At 42.5% G+C, this 23,791-nt stretch overlaps 1 protein-coding gene across 2 annotated transcripts in view; it reads left to right on the top strand.

Moving 5' to 3' along the window:
- LOC106561393 (thromboxane-A synthase) overlaps positions 1–23,791 on the top strand; it is a 133,223-nt gene that overhangs the window by 91,811 nt on the left and 17,621 nt on the right. For both annotated transcript variants that reach the window (XM_014125329.2, XM_014125330.2), the window contains exon 10: positions 47–397. In XM_014125329.2, the coding sequence (XP_013980804.2) occupies positions 47–397 (351 nt within the window). The remainder of the gene's footprint in view (positions 1–46; positions 398–23,791) is intronic.

Raw genomic sequence — 23,791 nt, 5'->3', positions numbered from 1 at the left:
GTGTGTGTGTGTGTGTGTGTGTGTGTGTGTGTTTCTCTGTATGTAGCGGCGGCGAGACTTCCTACAGCTGATGCTGGACACGCGGAGCAGCAAGGAATGTGTGTTGCTGGAGCACTTTGATGTGGTCAACCATGCAGATGAGCTGGCCCCCACACACACTCACATAAACCAGCAAGAAAATGTTGACGTCAGCCATGAGTCACCCAACAGGCGCTCGGTCCAGACCCAGAAGAGGATGATGTCGGATGATGAGATAGTGGGCCAGGCGTTTGTGTTCTTCTTGGCGGGGTATGAGACCAGTAGCAATACCCTAGCCTTCACCTGCTACCTCCTGGCTCTTCACCCAGAGTGTCAGAGCAAACTGCAGGCTGAGGTAGATGACTTCTTCACCAGATATGTGAGTATGGGCCTCTGGCTTTCCTGTATGCACCTTATGTTCACAATCACCTATAATTGCCCTCATTGTTTGTGACAGTATGTTTGCCATGATGGTCTATTGATACTAATAGGATCCAAACCACATAATGTAAATGGCCGCACTGTCCGCTCCACCTGATGGTGAGACTGTACAGAGTTGAGGTCAATTCCATTCCAATTCAGTCAATTCAGGAAGTAAAATGAAATTCCAATTCCATTTTTCTGAATGTCACTTTACTTCCTGAATTGACAATTGAAATGGAATTGACCCCAATCTGGTATTGTGGGCTTCAGCAGCACCACATAACATACCATCATTTTGCAGGGGTGTATGACCAAGAGACCCAGTCCTATATCAACTCCACCTTAGCTGTAATAAGTCCATCTCTGCAGCAGTACCAGTCTACCACTCTGCAGGCCAGCAGAGGTGATGAGTGTGAAAGACAGACAGTGATGGGCCCTGGCTGGAACAAAAATAAATGAGAGAGACTTGGGGGGATGGGCAGAGAGGGAGGGGTGGGTTGACATTTTTAAGAATGAGGATTTTCAATCTGTTTCTCTGGGGTCACAGCGACCTGCAGTTTGATGTGCGCTGCCACTATATTGCGAAATAAAGAACCCAGACAGCACGCAAGCTTTCACTGCATTCAATAAGGATGAAAACTGCTCTTTGTCTGGCATCCAGATGAAGATTTGCAGCGCGCACACACACACACACACACACACACACACACACACACACACACACACACACACAACCCTCTGTTGTCACAGCCACGATCAACTCTGCAGCATAACACTGGTCTAATAGTGGAGAGAAACAGTTTGACAGGGGAGTGGAGGATCTAACAAGGCCATGGGTATGTCCAAAATGGCACCCTATTCCCTAGGGTCCATAGGTCTGTGGTCAGTGCACAATATATGGAATAGGGTAGTGCACAATATATGGAATAGGGTGCCATTTCAACACAGTAATGGCCTTGTTAGATCCTCCACTCTCCCGTCTCTCTTCCTGCATCCTAATACCCTGACCAAGGCCAGTGCAGTGGAGAACAGAGAAGAGTGGAGCAGACAGCAGACCAGAAGACAGGATCAAACGCACAGACTGGAGTCTGGAGTCTGGAGTCTGGAGTCAAACACTATTTCATTCTTTCATGTCCTCTTCCCTCGTTCTACGTCGTGCCGATACGCCGCTCTCTGCTCTCCAATTCTCAATCCTTCAACTCACAGGGGAGGAAGTGTCTACAAAGAGAGCTCTTAGTGTAAACTAACTAACTCTGCCTGTTTGCCTTCTGGTGTTTTATTTCCTGATCAAAATGCATCAGCGCTCACTTCCTCACTGTTTTATGTCCTTTTTTATCTTGGTGTTATTTATTTTCTCATTGCACATTTTCTGCAGTGGACTTTTAGCCTTTTGTACTCTGACTTGCCTCTCTGAAATAGAGCACTGAATTGTAGCCTTCAAAGCACCGCAACAAGATCTAGTATTTACTGTTACATAGCCTACTGTAATGAAGGAGCTGAGATGAAGAGTACTGTCTGCTGATGGGACTGGATATCATTTGTCTTAAGGGTAGTTTTACTGAAAGGCTGCACCACTGATAATTACAGTCTATTAACAACACTGTTGTCAACAACTCTACTGTTTTTTGAAGCCTTTTGAAAGTCCTCTGCTACTATAAGATTGATTGCTCTGGAGTCTGGACTCACCTACCTCAAAATGTTACACTCCTGAACCTTTTTAAGGTGTCTTGATCAGAAGCAGGTTTTCACAACATCGTACGAGAAATGTTACAATAACGTACAGCCGAAGAACTCATGTTATGGCAGGGTTAATACACATCTCTATGGAGGGCTAGTGAGCTGTATGTAGCTAGTTGGTGAGGGAAATTGGGGTTTTCAACAATCGGGGTGAAAAATGTTAGTTTGACTTTGGGAACTTGATCAGATACACAGCAGTACCTGTGGACATAAACTCTTTTATAGGCTAGCTTGATCTACATTTGACCAGACATCTGGCAGGTGACTGCAGTGTGAAGGTCAGTTTCTCTCTCTCACTTCTCCTACCGTGCTCATCACAGCTAACTCAACCCACGGCCTTTCAGTACAGTGAAAGAGACTGACTGCGTGGTGTTTTTACCTGCTACCACAAGGTTGATCCGCTCCTGAAAGTATTTTGAATGATTGTGTCAGGTACATACAGTTGAAGTGGGAAATTTACATACACTTAGGCTGGAGTCATTAAAACTCGTTTTTCAACCACTCCACAAATGTCTTGTTAACAAATTATAGTTTTGGCAAGTCGGTTAGGACATCTACTTTGTGCATGACACAAGTAATTTTTACAACAATTGTTTACAGACAGATTAGTTCACATATAATTCACTGTATCACAATTCCAGTGGGTCAGAAGTTTACATACACTAAGTTGACTGTGCCTGTAAACAGCTTGGAAAATTCCAGAAAATGATGTCATGGCTTTAGAAGCTTCTGATAGGCTAATTGACACCATTTGAGTCAATTGGAGGTGTACCTGTGGATGTATTTCAAGGCCTACCTAAAAACTCAGTGCCTCTTTGCTTGACATCGTCATAAAATCAAAAGAAATCAGCCAAGACCTCAGAAAAAAATTGTAGACCTCCACAAGTCTGGTTCATCCTTGGGAGCAATTTCCAACCACCCGAAGGTACCACGTGCATCTGTACAAACAATAGTACGTAAGTATAAACACCATGGGACCACGCAGCCGTCATACCGCTCAGGAAGGAGACACGTTCTGTCTCCTAGAGATGAAGGTAGTTTGGTGCAAAAAGTGCAAATCAATCCCAGAACAACAGCAAAGGACCTTGTTAAGATGCTGGAGGAAACAGATACAAAAGTATCTATATCCACAGTAAAACGAGTCCTATATCGACATAACCTGAAGGCCGCTCAGCAAGGAAGAAGCCACTGCTCCAAAACTACCATAAAAAAGCCAGACTGCTGTTTGCAACTGCACATGGGGACAAAGATCGTACTTTTGGAGAAATGTCCTCTGGTATGATGAAACAAAAATAGAACTGTTTGGCCATAATGACCATCGTTATGTTTGGAGGAGAAAAGGGGGAGGCTTGCAAGCCGAAGAACACCATCCCAACCGTGAAACACGGGGGTGGCAGCATCATGTTGTGGGGGTGCTTTACTGCAGGAGGGATTGGTGCACTTCACAAAATAGATGGCTTCATGAGGACGGAAAATGATGTGGATATATTGAAGCAACATCTCAAGATATCAGTCAGGAAGTTAAAGATTGGTCGCAAATGGGTCTTCCAAATGGACAATGACCCCAAGCATACTTCCAAAGTTGTGGCAAAATGGCTGAAGGACAACAAAGTCAAGGTATTGGAGTGGCCATCACAAAGCCCTAACCTCAATCCTATGTAAAATGTGTGGGCAGAACTGAAAAAGCGTGTGCGAGCAAGAAGGCCTACAAACTTGACTCAGTTACACCAGCTCTGTCAGGAGGAATGGGCCACAATTCACCCAACTTATTGTGGGAAGCTTGTGGAAGGCTACCCAAAACATTTGACCCATGTTAAACAATTTAAAGGCAATGCTACCAAATACTAATTGAGTGTATGTAAACCTCTGACCCACTGGGAATGTGATGAAAGAAATAAAAGCTGAAATAAATAATTCTCTCTACTATTATTCTGACATTTCACATTCTTAAAATAAAGTGGTGATCCTAACTCGCCTAAAACAGGGAATTTTTACTTGAATTAAATGTCAGGAATTGTGAAAAACTGAGTTTAAATGTATCTGGCTAAGGTGTATGTAAACTTTCGTCTTCAACTGTATACTGTTACAGTAGATGGTATTGAAAACAGAACCGCACACATTGAAAGATCCACACACTCTTTAATTCTTTCAAATAATCTGCAGCTTATCCTGGTCATTACAAAATATTTGACATGTTCCATCGATTATAGTTGTTTTTTGGTAATTCATTCTAATTGTCATTTTCATTCACAAGCATGATCTGTGGATTAAGATGTTAGCCATAATTTATCTCACGTGTGTTCTGGTTGTTTCTGTAGGAGCTGGCAGAAGGCGGGCTACGCTAGCCGAGCCTCCAGCAGAGACACGCTGGTGACTCAATCATCTCATCTCGCTCTCTTCCTGAGAAGAGCCATGTTGTTTCTTCTGACTCTGCCACTCAGGCTAGAGCCAAACTTGCAAATGTGTCACTAACTGCACGTATTTCTCTCTCTCTCTCTCTAAGTGTCACTGCGCTCAGGGGCTCCCTTCATTCATTTGCCCTTCTTACAGTGAGGGAAAAAAGTATTTGATCCCCTGCTGATTTTGTACGTTTGCCCACTGACAAAGAAATGATCAGTTTATAATTTTAATGGTAGGTGTATTTGAACAGTGAGAGACAGAATAACAACAAAAAAATCCAGAAAAACGCATGTCAAAAATGTTATAAAATGATTTGCATTTTAATGAGGGAAATAAGTATTTGACCCCTCTGCAAAACATGACTTAGTACTTGGTGGCAAAACCCTTGTTGGCAATCACAGAGGTCAGATGTTTCTTGTAGTTGGCCACCAGGTTTGCACACATCTCAGGAGGGATTTTGTGCCACTCCTCTTTGCAGATCTTCTCCAAGTCATTAAGGATTCGAGGCTGACGTTTGGCAACTCGAACCTTCAGCTCCCTCCACAGATTTTCTATGGGATTAAGGTCTGGAGACTGGCTAGGCCACTCCAGGACCTTAATGTGCTTCTTCTTGAGCCACTCCTTTGATGCCTTGGCCGTGTGTTTTGGGTCATTGTCATGCTGGAATACCCATCCACGACCCATTTTCAATGCCCTGGCTGAGGGAAGGAGGTTCTCACCCACGATTTGATGGTACATGGCCCCGTCCATCGTCCCTTTGATGCGGTGAAGTTGTCCTGTCCCCTTAGCAGAAAAACACCCCCAAAGCATAATGTTTCCACTTCCATGTTTGACGGTGGGGATGGTTTTCTTGGGGTCATAGGCAGCATTCCTCCTCCTCCAAACACGGTGAGTTGAGTTGATGCCAAAGAGCTCCATTTTGGTCTCATCTGACCACAACACTTTCACCCAGTTGTCCTCTGAATCATTCAGATGTTCATTGGCAAACTTCAGACGGGCATGTATATGTGCTTTCTTGAGCAGGGGGACCTTGCGGGCGCTGCAGGATTTCAGTCCTTCACGGCGTAGTGTGTTACCAATTGTTTTCTTGGTGACTATGGTCCCAGCTGCCTTGAGATCATTGACAAGATCCTCCCGTGTAGTTCTGGGCTGATTCCTCACTGTTCTCATGATCATTGCAACTCCACGAGGTGAGATCTTGCATGGAGCCCCAGGCCGAGGGAGATTGACAGTTGTTTTGTGTTTCTTCCATTTGCGAATAATCGCACCAACTGTTGTCACCTTCTCACCAAGCTGCTTGGCGATGGTCTTGTAGCCCATTCCAGCCTTGTGTAGGTCTACAATCTTGTCCCTGACATCCTTGGAGAGCTCTTTGGTCTTGGCCATGGTGGAGAGTTTGGAATCTGATTGATTGCTTCTGTGGACAGGTGTCTTTTATACAGGTAACAAGCTGAGATTAGGAGCACTCCCTTTAAGAGTGTGCTCCTAATCTCAGCTCGTTACCTGTATAAAAGACACCTGGGAGTCAGAAATCTTTCTGATTCAGAGGGAGTCAAATACTTATTTCCCTCATTAAAATGCAAATCAATTTATAACATTTTTGACATGCATTTTTCTGGATTTTTTTGTTGTTATTCTGTCTCTCACTGTTCAAATAAACCTACCATTAAAATTATAGACTGATCATTTCTTTGTCACTGGGCAAACGTACAAAATCAGCAGGCGATCAAATACTTTTTTCCCTCACTGTATCTCCCTAAATAACAGAATGAGTTGAAGCAAAGCAAGGCCCCTAATGACATGCAGAAGGTGTTAAGACTCAAGATGGAAAAGGAGGAGAGACCAACGCATCTTAAATGACATGTTTCAGCCTGGGCTGCCCATGCTTTGCTGCTCTGCTCCCCTCCCCACCGCACCGGGAGGGAGAGAGGGAAGAGAGAGAATGAAAGAGAGAAAATGAAAGAATAGAGAGTGAGAGAGAGAGAGGAAGAAAGGAAGTGAGAGTGTAAAGATAGAGGAAGAGATTGGGGGTACAGGGTTCAGTGTTACTATAGGTACAATAGGGAGCTTGTCATCTATAGTTTAAAGGAAAATTCCACCCAAAATCTTTTGGTATTTTTTTAATTAGTCCATTGTTGACATAGTCCAAAAATGTTTTGCACGTCAGCAATCAATATATACAACGGAAAATACATAAATATTTTGTATTTTGAATATTAAATATCTTGAAAACATGATTGCTGAGTTGCAAAACATTTTGGGTATACTATATATCAACAATGGACTAATGACACAAATTCCAAAATGTTGTTTTTGGGTGCAGTTTCCCTTTTAAGTTACAGATAAAAGGTGATGAGTTATTCAGGGCTCCTCTTCTTTTTGTGCCCTGTGACTATTTTTGGTTGGTGCTGGCCTCTATGGGTGTTGCAGAGGTAAGGCCTGTTTGCTATGAAGCACTAAGAGCTGCTGTAATCCTATAGCACAATGCCAGGCCTGGCAGGAAGAGGTGTCTTTGAGATTCTTCTGAGCCTCTGCCCAAAGCACAGGTCAAAGGTCAAAACATCACTCATGCTGTCTGAACTAATTTCGCACAAACTCTATTGTGTACAGATGCAGGATTTTAAGGGGTGCGGTACATTTGGGCAAATCAAGTCTAACATTTTAAAGTGTAAATTGCACTGAACAAAAATATAAACGCAACATGTAAAGTGTTGGTCCCAAGTTTCATGAGCTGAAATAAAAAATCCCAGAAATGTTTAAATGTGCAGTTTTGTCACACAACACAATGCCACAGATGTCTCAAGTTTTGAGAGATTGTGCAATTGGCATGCATGGTCGTGGTCGCAAATGTAAGTGTAAGGAATTGAAACTAAGTAGCCTATCAATGGTTCAAAATTTTGCTTCGAATCCACCAAAGCTGTTGCCAGAGAATTGAATGTTCATTTCTCTACCATAAGCCGCTTCCAACGTAATTTTAGAGAATTTGTCAGTACGTCCAAATGGCCTCACAACCGCAGACCAGGTGTAACCACGCCAGCCTAAGACATCCACATCTGTCTTTTTCACCTGCGGCATTGTCTGAAGGGGATGAATTTATTTCAATTGACTGATTTCCTTATATAAACTGTAACTCAGTAAAATTGTTTATATTTTTGTTCAGTAAACAACTTTTAGAAGCCTTTTTAAACCTTGAGTAAACTAAAAGTTTGCATTTCCTGCAGTGCAGGTCATTTCCTGCAACAACAGGGTGATCAAATTAAGATCTTACATCTGTATATCTCAGACATAGGCTACATTCACTGTCAGTCTACACTTGTTGTTTACAAAGTATGTGACAAATATATACTTTTTGAAATCAGTAATAACTTGTTATTCTTCATAACAAGCAGGGAGAGAGACCATGAGAAAGAGACAAAGAGCGAGAAATAGTGAGAGAGCGAGAATGAGAGAGAGAGAGAGAGAGAGAGAGAGAGAGAGAGAGAGAGAGAGAGAGAGAGAGAGAGAGAGAGAGAGATGCCAATGCTCCTGCACACACAGCATACAGAGCTAATCTGCCAGGCCCAGTGTGTGCTAGTCAGAGCAGAAGCCGTAGCCATAGCGGTCTGCCGCAGCAGCAGCTTACCTTTCCTGTCTAAATTATTCATCTACATCCTGCCTGGGAGAAGGGGCCTCAGATAGACCTTTCTCTGAGAGGGGATGTTCTCTCATTGCCTCTCCTATTCTCTTTCTATTCCTTTGGACAGGATGAAATGAGGGCCAGGCTGTGTGTAGAGCTGTAGAGCAGAATGCTCCTTCCCTCTCTCCATCCCAACTTAACATTCCTCCCTCCTTCCCTTCCTCCCATGGGTCATTGTTCAGATCTTAAAAAGCTGCTGCCCTCTTGATTATGTGGGGAGAGGGAGAGAGTGAGAAGGGATGAAGGGAAGGAAAAGGACAGAGAGCGGGCTTTGAGTAGGGAAGAGGGAAGCACAGAGCCTCTCACTCCCCATCACCAAGACCTTGCACTGGGTGAGAGAAAGACAGAGAGCGAGACAGAGAGAGGGGTGGTCAAGAAGGGTTTATATTTAGAGCAAGAAAATAGATAAAGGGAAGGTGGGGGTGGAGAAAGAAAGAGATGGAGAGGGAGGGAGGGAGAATCATTGTGAAACAAGGCACAGGGTAAAATGAAACTGATAGAAATCTGGACCTTCAGATTTCTGTACCAGCTTGTGTTGAATGCTTGTTGCACACAGTGCTGATTGAAGGAGGGCTTTTTGTGTGAAGATTCAGGTTATAATCTCACATGTGAGTGGCCAGTATAGACAGAGAGGATTGAAGTGTGTGTGTGTGTGTGTGTGTGTGTGTGTGTGTGTGTGTGTGTGTTCTTTTGCATTGTGCGCCAACCAAATCTTGCTTAGAGCACCCAAAACGCTAGAGGCAGCCCTGTGTGTGTGTGCATGCATGTTCTACAGGGGCCAATCATGGGTCTCAGCACTGACGTCAGGCCCCTTCCCAGTCATATATCCGTCCAGCCCACATCCTTAGGGTTATCTCTATTGAACATCACAAAATGTCGCCTAAAGTCGTCAGGGCGTTGTGTCATGGTCCTATGGAGGTTTTGTCTTGTTCCCGGTTTGTCCCGGGGATGTTTTTAGGACTTTCTTGTGATGTTGTTTCATGGTCCCCTGAACGTTCTTGGGTCGTTGTGTCATGGTCCCCTGGAGTTTTTTGTCTAGTTTCTGGTTTGTCCCGGGGACGTCACATGAAGGTCGCAAAGAAACATTCTTCCCATAAAAAACACATTTTACCCATACAGTAATTATTATTTAACATGTCCTGGGATTTAAACTCACAACTTATTGGTTCACAGCATTACGATCTTACTGCTACGCCACCATGTCTGAATCAATGACTGGTTTCACCTGAAGGCTATTCCTACACTTTACACTTCAAAGTGAATCTCAGCTCTGTTAAAAATACAAGGGGGCCTCCCGAGTGGCGCAGCAGTCTAAGGCACTGCATCGCACTGTTGCAGCATCACTAACGCCTGAGGTTTAATCCCAGGCCCTGTCACAACCGGCTGTGACCGGGAGTCCCATATGGCAGTGCACAATTGGCCCAGCGTTGTCCAGGTTAGGGGAGGGTTTGGCCAGGGGGGGGCTTTACTTGGCTCATTATGCTCTAGCGACTCCTTGTGGCAGGCCCGGTGCCTGCAGGCTGACCTAGGTCATCAGTTGATCAGTGTTCCCTCCAACACATTGGTGCTTCTGGGTTAAGCGAGCGGGTGTTAAGAAGCGTGGCTTGGCGGGTCATGCTTCAGAAAACACATGACTTGACCTTCGCCTCTCCCGAGCCTAATGGGGAGTTGCAGAAATGAGACAAGATCATAATCACAAAATTGCGGAGAAAAAGGGGGTAAAGAAATACAATGAAGAAAAACTATTTTATTTATCATAGTGATTTAGGAGTGACATTAAACAATTTAACATTTAGCAGATGCTCTTATCCAAAGCCTTACAGTAGTGAGTTCATAGATTTTAATACTTTTTTCATGCTGGTCCCCCGTGGGAATTGAACCCACAACCCTGGCTCTGCAAGCGTCATGCTCTACCAACTGAGGTACATGGGACTAAAACAGTATAATATGCCCCACAAACAGTAAACAACTATACTGAAAACCCAAACTCAAATTGCTGAAATAAGTAAATTAAATCAATGAGAGAATAGTCAGATTAAATGATAATTAAAAAGGGGTTCTATACAGTATATAGTTAGTATAGTCAGTCCTATAGTGTTATTACTGTATACATTGGCAGCTGAAAGCTGACTTGCAGTATTACAGTTTGGTACATACAATAAACAAAAACAATAACATTAAGAAATCAGGAAGTAAGGGAGTTGTTGTTCTGGAAGACAAAATGTTTTCAATAATTCCACCGTGGCTGCTCTCTCTCTCTCTAACTGATGTGTGCTGAATGTAAACAGCTGTCACGAGGCTGCCATCGTTAAATACCACTCTTTCCCAATTGCCCTGTGGAATAGTGAAATACAGAAAGGAGCACGCTCTCTATAGCTGTGGCGGTGGGGTACTCTCTCTCCCTCTATCTTTCTCTCAGTCTCTCTCTCCTCTCTGTTTGTCCTCACAAAATACTGTGTTCAGCTAGCGTAATGAGGGAGAGATCACTCTTATGCCATTCTGTGAGCAGTAGATCATATGGAGGTTTAGTCTGCCTTTCCTGTGGTGCCTCTCCTGGCAATGATAGCCTTACAATTACTTCTTCTTCCAAAAAGTAATTTATAATATACTATAGAATATATATTTCATTTTACATTTTTTATGGAACGTAGAAGTGAGCACACTCGGAGGTCTTTCATAGTATGGAATAGAGTAAATCAAAATCAAATCACATTTTATTGGTCACATACACATATTTAGCAGATGTTATTGCGGGTGTAGCGAAGTGCTGGTGTTCCGAGCACCAACAGTAATATCTAACACTGTGTGTATTGCTGTACTGGACACCTCCGCAATCCAAGCTCTCCTTTGTAAAAGCCTGTTACTGAATCATTACTTCTCTGAGTGTGATGTGGCCTGTAACCTGCCATTACAACCTCTATATCATGACTCTATCTTCCTCCATGTAGAGAATAAAATATCCAGGTGCTGTTCTGATGAAACCAGTCATTACACTGGGCTGCTTTGTGTTTAATAACCATCAGAGGCAGAGAGAAAGGTTGAGTGGTGCTGGGTGATGAGTGAAATACACCCATTAGAGAAGCTGGGAGTTCACAGCCTTATATAGAGATGGTCAGAAAAGAGTGTTGGCAGAGAAATATAATTACTAGAACAGGCTTTCCCATTCAAGTCTATGTTCTGTGATGGGTGGACTGGCGGCCATATTGAGTGTACCCATGAGTATTCTAGTGGAATTACCGTGGTCTGAGTGGCTTTTCCATTCTAGTAATTGTATTTTTATGGTATAACCATAGCTTTGGGTTGAGGTGGAGGGGTTAGTATTCCAGCTAGATTCAAGGGATGGTTCTGGGAATGGGTTGGGAGAGAGCTGACCCTCCCCCCTCGGATGCTGCTATTAATATTAAGATAGAATGTTCCTTATGCGGTTACAAACTTACTAAGTATTATAGACAGCCCCAAGCACTTTCTAGAGATTGTTTCATGGAGCGATAGTTCGAATAACATAAGTGGCTCATCTGAATCCCTCCATTGGTTACATCAAAAGGGCTTATTCTTCACTTGTTTCCCTATGGAATTTGGGAATAACAAAACTCATTCTGAGTGCTTAATAATTAGTATTTTGTTTCGGTATCCTACTTTATATTTGACTCTTTAACATGTGGCTAGGCTGTGTTGTGTATGATGAAGTTAACACAGATCTTTTTTTCACAAACAAATATGGGAGAAACGTGCTTGCTTATATAGGTAATCTCGTCCTGTGTACTTCTACACGTTAAGCTATGGATTAGGCCTAGATCATTTGAGTATCATCTAATACCAGGTGTTACAGCGAGTGCTTATATCAGGCAGCCTGACGTGAACTATCTCCACCACCAAATCTCATTACTGAAACAGCTCGTCTGCCTGGGGGTGTTTTTTTTATTACCATTCATCAAATCAAATATGAGTCGCTTCCAATTAAAATGGTAACCACTAAATTAAAGACCTGGTTGATACTCTAAAACATACCAATGATAAGATTCTGTGTGTGTGTGTGTGTGTGTGTGTGTGTGTGTGTGTGTGTGTGTGTGCACGTAATTACACTCTTCCATCATGCCATGCATTTGTAACTACTGTATGTACATGGGAGGTGTACTGACTGGTTTACCTACATGTGTGTTGATTGGTGCTAGAGGAGTCCCTGCTGAGTTGGCAGGGAGACCCTGTGTCTTCTCATGATTGGTGACATACAACAGGAGTGTTCTCCTTGAGGCTGATTGCTCTTGTGATGATTAAACATCTACAGTCTCAGCTGGCTCACAGCTGACGTGTTCCTTTTGATATGGGAACAACTTCTGAAAACAACATTACATGACTGAATGACTAACCATGACTGAATGACTAAGGTATCATGTCCAAATGTAACTAATTTACAGCAACGTCAATGGAGGCTTGAATAGGTTTAGTTCCTTGCCAGTTGCAGCTATCATTTGAGCCTGCATCAGCTATTGATCTCATCATTAGTTTGTTGACAAAGACATACTGCTTTGAAGCATATCGGAAATAAGAAAAACAGCTCTTTATTCAAGCTTAAGTGTATGGTAATTCATTCTACCTGTGATTCCTGGTCTCCCTCCTGCCTCATCCCTGGATGATTAATATGGGAATGAGGCTAGACTCTGACATATGAGGCACATCAGCTGCTAGCTTTAATAAAGTTATTGAAATGGTAATTCTCAGCTACTGGATGATGACCTATGTACAGCCAAAGATCCCTGTCTTTATATATGAATAGTAAATGATTTATGTCCTAGCACAGCTCATGACTGTGAGGGATATATAGTGATGTCCATGACACCTTGAGTTTTGGTTGTGAAGGTGATTTCTGTATGTGTGCGCTGTGTTTAAGAGAGGGATAAAGTGTGTGTGCACGATGGAGAGAAAGCAGATGTGCAGCTTTATGGATCTAATTGTATTATTATCTGGGACCTTCGGGTCCCTCCTCTCTCTCTCCCTCTCGATCCCACCCCAGTGAAGAAGCCACAGCAGCTCCTCTGATATGCTAATGTATTTTTCCTCAGGTTCTCTGTCAAAGAGCTCTCTGTGTTCTGGCTTCTGTAGTACTGAAATATATTTAATCATATATTACTAAATGGACTGTTATGGTTGTGTCTGTACCCTGAGCTTAACCAGAGATATGGATATAATGATGCGATACTTACAGTGCCTTCAGAAAGTATTCATACCCCTTTACTTATTCCACATATTGTGTTACAGCCTGAATTCAAAATGGATGAAATAAATAAAACATCTCATCCATCTACACACAATACCCCATAATGTTTTTAGAATTTTTTGCAAATGTATTGAAAATGAAATAGAGAAATATCTAATTTACATAAGTTCACACACCCCTGAGTCAATACATATTAGAATCACCTTTGGCAGCGTTTACAGTTGTGAGTCTTTCTGGGTAAGTCTCTAGGAGCTTTGCACACCTGGATTGAATAACCTGCCCAGGGACTGCAGTAGAAAATTAGTTGGCTGGCTAAAACCAGCACTTTTACAGAAACGTTGATTAATGTGCACTGTTCATGTAACAATAAAAATAAACTCAAACAATATTTGCCCATTATTCTATCTCTGTCAAATTGCTTGTTGATCATTGCTAGAAAAACATTTTCAAGTCTTGCCATAGATTTTCATGCAGATTTACAGTACCAGTCAAAAGTTTGGACACATCTACTCATTCAAGGGTTTTTCTTTATTTTTACTATTGTAGAATAATAGTGAAGACATCTAAACTTTGAAATAACACATGGAATCATGTAGTAAAAATTGCTAAACAAATCCAAATATATTTTATATTTAGATTCTTCAAAGTAGCCACCCTTTGCCTTAATTGCAGCTTTGCACACTCTTGGCATTCTCTAAACCAGCTTCAACTGGAATGCTTTTCCAAAAGTCTTGAAGGAGTTCCCACATATACTGAGCACTTATTGGTTGCTTTTCCTTCATCTCGGGGGTCCACCTCATCCCAAACCATCTCATTTGGGTTGAGGTCAGGTGATTGTGGAGACAGGTCATCTGATGCAGCACTCCATCACTCTCCTTCTTGGTCAAATAGCCCTTACACAGCCTGGAGGTGTGTTGGGTCATTGTCCTGTTGAAAAACAAATGATAGTCCCACTAAGCGCAAACCAGATGGGATGGCGTATCGCTGTTGAAGGCTGTGGTAGCCATGCTGGTTAAGTGTGCCTTGAATTCTAAATAAATCACTGACAGTGTCACCAGAAAAGCACCCCCACACCATCACACCTCTTCCTCCATGCTTCACGGTGGGAACCACACATGTGGAGATCATCCGTTCACCTACAATGCGTCTCACAAAGACACTGTGGTTAGAACCAAAAATCAAAAATTTGGACTAATCAGACCAAAGGACAGATTTACACCGGTCTAATGTCCATTGCTCGTGTTTGTTGGCCCAAGCAAGTCTCTTCTTCTTATTGGTGTCCTTTAGTAGTGGTTTCTTTGCAGCAATTCGACCACCTTCAGTCCTCGGTTGTCTCCCCAAAGTCTGTCCCCAAACAATTTGATTTGCTGGTTTTAAGCATAAACTTTCGAATAGCTCTTCGTTGATTGTTGCGGGGTGTTATCGTTCTCCATCAGCACCGGCCTGTACCCTACCTGCACTAAGCACTCTCCTGGCCCCTTACACTAAGTCTGAATTTGTCCTGCTAGGTGACCTAAACTGCTAGGTGACCTAGACCTAAAGCAATGGGACTCCCCAAATCTTTCTCAGATTATTACCAATCCCACAAGGTATGACTCCAAACACCCAGAAAAGGCTACTCTCCTCGATGTTATCCTCCCAAATAATCCTGATCGGTACCAGTCTGGTGTTTTCTGTAATGACCTGTAATGCCACTGTTTTACAGCCTGTATTCGTACTGGCTGCTCCGTGAAACGTCCTATCCTGATATGTCATAGATGCTTGCTAAAAAACTTTAATGAGCAAGCCTTCCTTCAGGACCTGGCCTCTGTAAATTGGTATAGAATCAGCTTGATACCCTCTGTTGAAGAAGCTTGGACCTTCATTTTTGATATCTTCAGTGATATTCTTAACAAACACACCCCCATAAAGAAAATGAGAATTAAAAATAGGTTCAACCCCTGGTTCGACCGTGATCTTGCAGAGTTACTCCACCTCAAGAATTGCATTAGGCGAAAGGCTCGGCACATGCATACTCAGCCTGACTGGCTCTCGTTCAAGCAAATGAGAAATAAGTGCACTTAGGCTATCCGTAAGGCCAAAGTTAGTTACTTTAAGGAGCAGTTCTCTCTCTGTGGGTCTAACCCCAAGAAGTTTTGGAAAACAGTTAAAGACCAGGAGAATAAACCCTCCTCCTCACAGCTTCCCATGTCCTTTAAAGTTGATGATGTGGTTGTTACTGACAAGAAGCATATGGCTGAGCTCTTTAATCACCACTTCATTAAGTCAGGATTCCTATTTGACTCAGGCATGCCTCCTTGCCCATCCAACATTTCTTAATCTCCCACCACTTCTAATGCGACTAGCCCCGATGCTCCTCCCACTTTTCCCCTATCCCGCTACAAAGTTTCTCCCTGCAGGCGGTCACTGAGTCCAAGGTGCTAAAGGAGCTCCTTAAACTTGACCCCAAAAACCCTTTCTTCTTTAACTTCTTGCGGATCATTGGGACGCTAGCGTCCCATCTGCTAACATCCTGTGAAATTGCAGAGCGCGAAATTCAAATTAAATTACTATAAATATTTAACTTTCATGAAATCACAAGTGCAATACATCAAAATAAAGCTTAACTTGTTGTTAATCCAGCCGCCGTGTCAGATTTCAAAAAGGCTTTACGGCGAAAGCAAACCATGCGATTATCTGAGGACAGCGCCTAGCACACAAATGCATAACAAATCATTTTCAACCAGGGAATTGTGACACGAAAGTCAGAAATAGCGATATAATATATGCCTTACCTTTGAAGATCTTCTTCTGTTGGCACTCCAAAAGGTCCCAGTTACATTACAAATGGTCCTTTTGTTCAATAAAGTCCTTTATATCCATAAAAACTCAGTTTAGCTGGTGCGCTTCAATCAAAAATCCACTCGGTTTCCCTCCTTCAAAATGAATCCCAAACGTTACCAATAAACTTATCCAAACAAGTCAATCAACGTTTATAATCAAACCTTAGGTACCCTAATACGCAAATAAACAATACAATTTCAGACAGAGAATCGTTATTGTCTTTACCAGAGATAAACAAAAAGAACGTGCTCTCTCGGCCATGCGTTTGGAAACACTACAGCCAAAATGGGTGCCACTAAGAAAAACTACAACTTCTCCCTCATTTTTCCAAAAACCAGCCTGAAACTCTTTCTAAAGATTGTTGACAGCTAGTGGAAGCCCTAGGAACTGCAATCGGGGACGATTTTGCCCTATTATAAAAGTGCCAGCCATTGAAATCAGTGGTTTGCTAAAAATAAATGGTTGTTGATGGTTTGTCCTCGGGGTTTCGCCTACCATTTCAGTTGTTATACTCACAGACATTATTTTAACAGTTTTAGAAACTTTAGAGTGTTTTCTATCCAAATCTATAATCTATCTATGCATATCCTAGCTTCTGGGCCTGAGTAGCAGGCAGTTTACTTTGGGCACGCTATTCATCCGGACGTCAAAATACCGCCCCCTATCCCAAAGAGGTTAAGGTTGCTGCCCCTATAATCATCAAGCCTATCTCTGACCTTTTTAACCTGTCTCTCCTCTCTGAGAGGTTCTCATTGCTTGGAAGGCAGCCACAGTTAGTCATGTATTTAAAGGGGAGATCAAGCTGATCCTAACTGTTATAGGCCAATTTCTATTTTGCCCTGTTTATCAAGTGTTGGAAAAACTTGTCAATAATCAACTGACTGGCTTTCTTAATGTCTATGTTATTCTCTCTGGTATGCAGTCTGGTTTCCGCTCAGGTTATGGATGTATCACTGCAACCTTAAAGGTCCTCAATGATGTCACCATTGCCCTTGATTCTAAGCAATGTTGTGCTGCTACTGTTATTGACTTGGCCAAAGCTTTTGATACGGTAGACCATTCCACTCTTGTGGGCTGACTAAGCAGTATTGGTGTCTCTGAGGGGTCTTTGGGCTGGTTTGCTAACTACCTCAAAAAGTGCAGTGTATAAAGTCAGAGCATCTGTTGTCTCAGCCACTGCCTGTCACCAAGGGTGTACCCCAAGGCTCGATCCTAGGCCCCATGCTCTTCTCAATTTACATCAGCAACATAGCTCAGGCAGTACAAAACTCTCTCATCCATTTATATGCAGATGATACAGTCTTATACTCAACTGGCCCCTCCCCGGATTTTGTGTATAACACTCTACAACAAAGCTTTCTTAGTCCAACAAGCTTTCTCTGCCCTTAACCTCTATGGGCTAGGTGGGACGCTAGCGTGCCACCCGTGGTGCACTCCATCAACAGCAGGTGCATTTCAAGAGCGGCAAATTTGAATCCAAATAAATGTCAAAATTCAAATTTTTCAAACATACAACTATTTTACACCCTTTGAAAGATAAACATCTCCTTAATCTAACCACGTTTTACGATTTCAAAAAGGTTTTACGGCGAAAGCATAAATTTAGAGTTTGTTAGGACAGTACATTTACAAGAGTTGTGTGTAATGTTTTGTCAATTCAAAGACAGGGTCACCAAAACCATAAAACCAGCTAAAATGATGCACTAACCTTTTACAATCTCCATCAGATGACACTCCTAGGACATTATGTTAGACAATGCATGCATTTTTAGTTCTATCAAGTTCATATTTATATCCAAAAACAGCGTTTTACTATGGCATTGATGTTGAGGAAATCGTTTCCCTCCAATAACCGGCAGTCAAGTCAGCGTCACAAATTAAATAATTAAAATTAGAAAACATTGGTAAAATATTATATTGTTATTTAAAGAATTATAGATTTACATCTCTTGAACGCAATCAACTTGCCAGATTTAAAAATAACCTTACTGGGAAATCACACTTTGCAATAATCTGAGCACTGCGCCCAGAAAAATACGCTTCGCGATACAGACTAGACGTCATGTTGGGGAGATCTAAAATCGAAAATAATAGGTAAATAATCCATTACCTTTGATTCTCTTCATCAGATGTCACTTCCAGGTATCACAGGTCCATAACGAATGTAGTTTTGTTCAAAAAAGCTCATCATTTATGTCCAAAAATCTCCGTCTTGTTAGCACATGATCTAAGCCAGCCGGACTTCTCGTCATGAACGAGGGGAAAAAATATATTTACGTTCGTTCAAACATGTCAAACGTTGTATAGCATAAATCATTAGGGCCTTTTTTAACCAGAACATGAACAATATTCAAGGTGGACGAATGCATACTCTTTTATAACGTATTGGAACGAGGGTACCCAACATGAACTCGCGCGCCAGGTGTCTAATGGGCCATCATCGTTCCATGGCTCTTGTTCGGTCAGATCTCCCTCCAGAAGACTCAAAACACTTTGTAAAGGCTGGTGACATCTAGTGGAAGCAATAGGAAGTGCCAAAATATTCCTCAGCCCCTGTGTTTTTCAATGGGATAGGTTTAAAGGTAATACAACACATCAGGTATCCACTTCCTGTCAGAAAATGTCTCAGGGTTTTGCCTGCCAAATGAGTTCTGTTATACTCACAGACACCATTCAAACAGTTTTAGAAAATTTAGGGTGTTTTCTATCCATATGTAATAAGTATATGCATATTCTAGTTACTGGGTAGGAGTGGTAACCAGATTAAATTGGGTATGTTTTTTTATCCAGCCGTGTCAATACTGCCCCCTAGCCCTAACAGGTTAACCTTGTTCTGAACACCTCCAAAACAAAGGTCATGTGGTTTGGTAAGAAGAATGCCCCTCTCCCCACAGGTGTGATTACTACCTCTGAGGGTTTAGAGCTTGAGGTAGTCACCTCATACAAGTACTTCGGAGTATGGCTATACAGTACACTGTCCTTCTCTCAGCACATATCAAAGCTGCAGGCTAAAGTTCAATCTTGACTTGGTTTCCTCTATCGTAATCACTCCTCTTTCACCCAAGCTGCCAAACTAACACTGATTCAGATGACCATCCTACCCATGCTAGATTATGGGAGACGTAATTTATAGATCGGCAGGTAAGGGTGCTCTCGAGCGGCTAGATGTTTTTTACCATTCGGCCATCAGATTTGCCATCAATGCTCCTTATAGGACACATCACTGCACTCTATACTCTTCTGTAAACTGGTCATCTCTGAATACCTGTTGCAAGACCCACTCGTTGTTGCTTATTATTGAGATATCTACTGTAGCCCTCATCCTCCACATACAACACCCGTTCTGCAAGTCACATTCTGTTAAAGGTCCCCAAAGCACACACATCCCTGGATCGCTCGTCTTTTCAGTTCGCTGCAGCTGGCGACTGGAACAAGCTGCAACAAACACTCAAACTGGACAGTTACCTCAATCTCTTCATTCAAAGACTCAATCATGGACACTTACTGACAGTTGTGGCTGCTTTGCGTGATGTATTGTTCTCTACCTTTGTGTTGTTGTCTGTGCCCAACAATGTTTAAACCCTGTTGTGTGCTGCTACCATGTTGTGCTGCTGCCATGTTGTGTTGCTACCATGCTATGTTGTCATCTTAGGTCTCTCTTTATGTAGTGTTGTCTCACTTGTCGTGATGTGTGATTTATCCTATATTTTTAAGTAATTTATTTTTAATCCCAGCCCCCATCCCCGCAGGAGGCAAAAGGTTAAATAAAATAAAAATATAAATAAATGAAGGCCTGATTCACGTCTCCTCTAAAAAGTTGATGTTGAGATGTGTCTGTTACTTGAACTCTGTGAAGCATTTATTTTGGCTGCAATTTATGAGTCTGGTAACTCTAATGAACTTCCTTTCCTGTGGCGGTGCTCATGAGAGCCAGTTTTATCATTGCGCTTGATGGTTTTTGCGACTGCTCTTGAAGAAACTTTCAAAGTTCTTGAAATTTTCTGCATTGACTGACCATGTCTTAAAGTAATGATGGATTGTCATTTCTCTTTGCTGTTCTTGCCATACTATGGATTTGGTCTTTAACCAAATAGGGCTATCTTCTGTATACCACCCCTACCTTGTCACAACACAACTGATTGGCTCAAACGCATTAAGAAGGAAGGAAATTCCACAAATTAACAGGTGACTACCTCATGAAGCTGGTTGAGAGAATGCCAAGAGTGTGCAAAGCTGTCATCAAGGCAAAGGGTGGCTACTTTGAAGAATCTCAAATATAAAATATATTTTGATTTGTTCAACACTTTTTTGGTTACTACATGATTCCATATGTGTTATTTCATAGTTTTGATGTCTTCACTATTATTCTACAATGTAGGAAATAGTAAAAAATAAAGAAAAAACATTGAATGAGTAGGTGTGTCCAAACTTTTGACTGGTACTGTATTTACTGAAGACATTTCAGCTTTTCATTTTTAACAAATATGTAAACATTTCTAACAACATAATTACACTTTGACATTATGGGGTATTGTTAGTAGCCTAGTAATGGCCAATTTAATCCATTTTAAATTCAGGCTGTAAAATGTGGAAAAGTCAAGGAGTGGGAATACTTTCTGAAGGCACTATATGTCTCCACTCTAACAATGGGATTAGTTTTCAAAAGAGCAGAATGGCAGGCTGTCAAGCTCCTGTATATTTCTCTCTTTGGATTAGTGGATACATATTCGATGAGGGGTGTTGACATCAACAGCCTGTGTTCAGTGGAGAGTGAGATGCTATGCTAGCCTCATGAATATGCATAAACCATTTTGAATTTCAACAGGGACAACTCCTACATAAATGTTTTTCTTCTCATTTGCCGAGATGTCACATGCATCACACTTATATCAGTACACTTGTAATAACTTAAGCATTATGAAACTTCTGTTAGATCAAATAAGCCTCATGTATCAAAATAGCAATTCATGCTTATCTTGACTAAATTTGACAGTCTTTCATTGCCCCAATATAAAAACACCTCATCTGCTTTATTTTTTTTATTTCACCTTTATTTAACCAGGTAGGCTAGTTGAGAACAAGTTCTCATTTACAACTGCGACCTGGCCAAGATAAAGCAAAGCAGTTCGACACATACAACACAGAGTTACACATGGAATAAACAAACATACAATCAATAATACAGCAGAAAAATCTATATACAGTATGTGCAAATGAGGTAGGATACGGGAGGTAGGGCTATAAATAGGCCATGGTGGCAAAGTAATTACAACATAGCAGTTAAACACTGGAATGGTAGAATGTGCAGAAGATGAATGTGCAAGTAGAGATACTGGGGTGCAAAGGAGCAAGATAAATAAATAAATAAATAAATACAGTATGGGGATGAGGTAGATTGGATGGGCTATTTACAGATGAGCTATGTACAGGTGCAGTGATCTGTGAGCTGCTCTGACAGCTGGTGCTTAAAGCTAGTGAGGGAGGTAAGAGTCTCCAGCTTCAGAGATTTTTGCAGTTCGTTCCAGTCATTGGCAGCAGAGAACTGGAAGGAGAGCCAGCCAAAGGAAGAATTGGCTTTGGGGGTGACCAGTGAGATATACCTGCTGGAGCGCGTGCTATGGATGCTGCTAAGGTGACCAGTGAGCGGAGACAAGGTTTACCTAGCAGAGACTTGTAGATGACCTGGAGCCAGTGGGTTTGGCGACGAGTATGAAGTGAGGGCCAGCCAATGAGAGCGTACAGGTCGCAGTGGTGGGTAGTATATGGGGCTTTGGTGACAAAACGGATGGCACTGTGATAGACTGCATCCAATTTGTTGAGTAGAGTGTTGGAGGCTATTTTGTAAATGACATCGCCGAAGTCGAGGATCGGTAGGATGGTCAGTTTTACGACGGTATGTTTGGCAGCATGAGCGAAGGATGCTTTGTTGCGAAATAGGAAGCCGATTCTAGATTTCATTTTGGATTAGAGATGCTTAATGTGAGTCTGGAAGGAGAGGTTACAGTCTAACCAGACACCTAGGTATTTGTAGTTGTCCACATATTCTAAGTCAGAACCGTCCAGAGTAGTGATGCTGGACGGGCGGGCAGGTGCAGGCAGCGATCGGTTGAAGAGCATGCATTTAGTTGGACTTGCATTTAAGAGCAGTTGGAGGCCACGGAAGGATCGTTGTATGGCATTGAACTCGTCTGGAGGTTAGTTAACACAGTGTCCAAAGAAGGGCCAGAGGTATACAGATTGGTGTCGTCTGCGTAGAGGTGAATCAGAGAATCACCAGCAGCAAGAGCGACATCATTGATGTATACAGAGAAGAGAGTTGTCCCGTGAATTGAACCCTGTGGCACCCCCATTGAGACTGCCAGAGGTCCGGACAACAGGCCCTCCGATTTGACACACTGAACTCTATCAGAGAAGTAGTTGGTGAACCAGGCGAGGCAATCATTTGAGAAACCAAGGCTGTTGAGTCTGCCAATGAGAATGTTGTGATTGACAGAGTCGAAAGCCTTAGCCAGGTCGATGAATACGGCTGCACAGTAATGTGTCTTATCGATGGTGGTTATGATATCGTTTAGGATCTTGAGCGTGGCTGAGGTGCACCCATGACCAGCTCTGAAACCAGATTGCATAGCGGAGAAGGTACGGTGGGATTCGAAATGGTCGGTAATCTGTTTGTTAACTTGGCTTTCGAAGACCTTAGAAAGGCAGGGTAGAATAGATAGTCTTTAGCAGTTTGGGTCTAGAGTGTCTCCCCCGTTGAAGAGGGGGTTGACCGCGGCAGCCTTCCAATCTATGGGAATCTCAGACGATACGAAGAGAGGTTGAACAGACTAGTAATAGGGGTTGCAACAATTTCGGCAGATAATTTTAGAAAGAGATATCCATATTGTCTAGCCCGGCTGATTTCTATGGGTCCAGATTTTCCAGGTCTTTCAGAACATCAGCTATTTGGATTTGGGAGAAGGAGAAGTGGGGGAGGCTTGGGCGAGTTGCTGTGGGGGGTGGAGGGCTGTTGATCGGGGTAGGGGTAGCCAGGTGGAATCTGCTTAACGTGGACAGATTTTGGGCAGAAAAGGGGCTCCCCCTTTTCCCTCCCTCTCTCTGGCTTAACCTAAACTCAGTTTGCCTCGGTTCCTACTTCCTCCTACCCCAGACAGGCTCTCCTCTCCATTTCCACTGTGCTTCAGGGACTGATACCCCTCACTGTGTTATAACCCATCACTGTGTGTTGCTGTGTGAGCTGATATGAAAATGGGAAGTGTTATTTGTATGCCAGCCAGGTGGTTTTGTTTTTTGTTCATTGTCATTCAAATCATTAGCTTCATAGTTTTGCATTCAGGCGTTGGGTCTGTCTGCCAAGAGGTTGGTTTAAGGGTGCTGGGCAGCTAACCTGAACCGCCAACCAACCTGTGTTGACGAGCTAATGAATGTTTCTCTCTTTCTCTCTCTCTGCTCTCTGCCCTGACCTCTCTCCAGGTGATAAGAACACAAAACATTTCCTT

The sequence above is a fragment of the Salmo salar genome, chromosome ssa10 (assembly GCF_905237065.1).
Source record: "Salmo salar chromosome ssa10, Ssal_v3.1, whole genome shotgun sequence".
Taxonomy (NCBI): Eukaryota; Metazoa; Chordata; class Actinopteri; order Salmoniformes; family Salmonidae; genus Salmo; species Salmo salar.
This window is presented reverse-complemented; position numbering and strand designations above follow the sequence as displayed.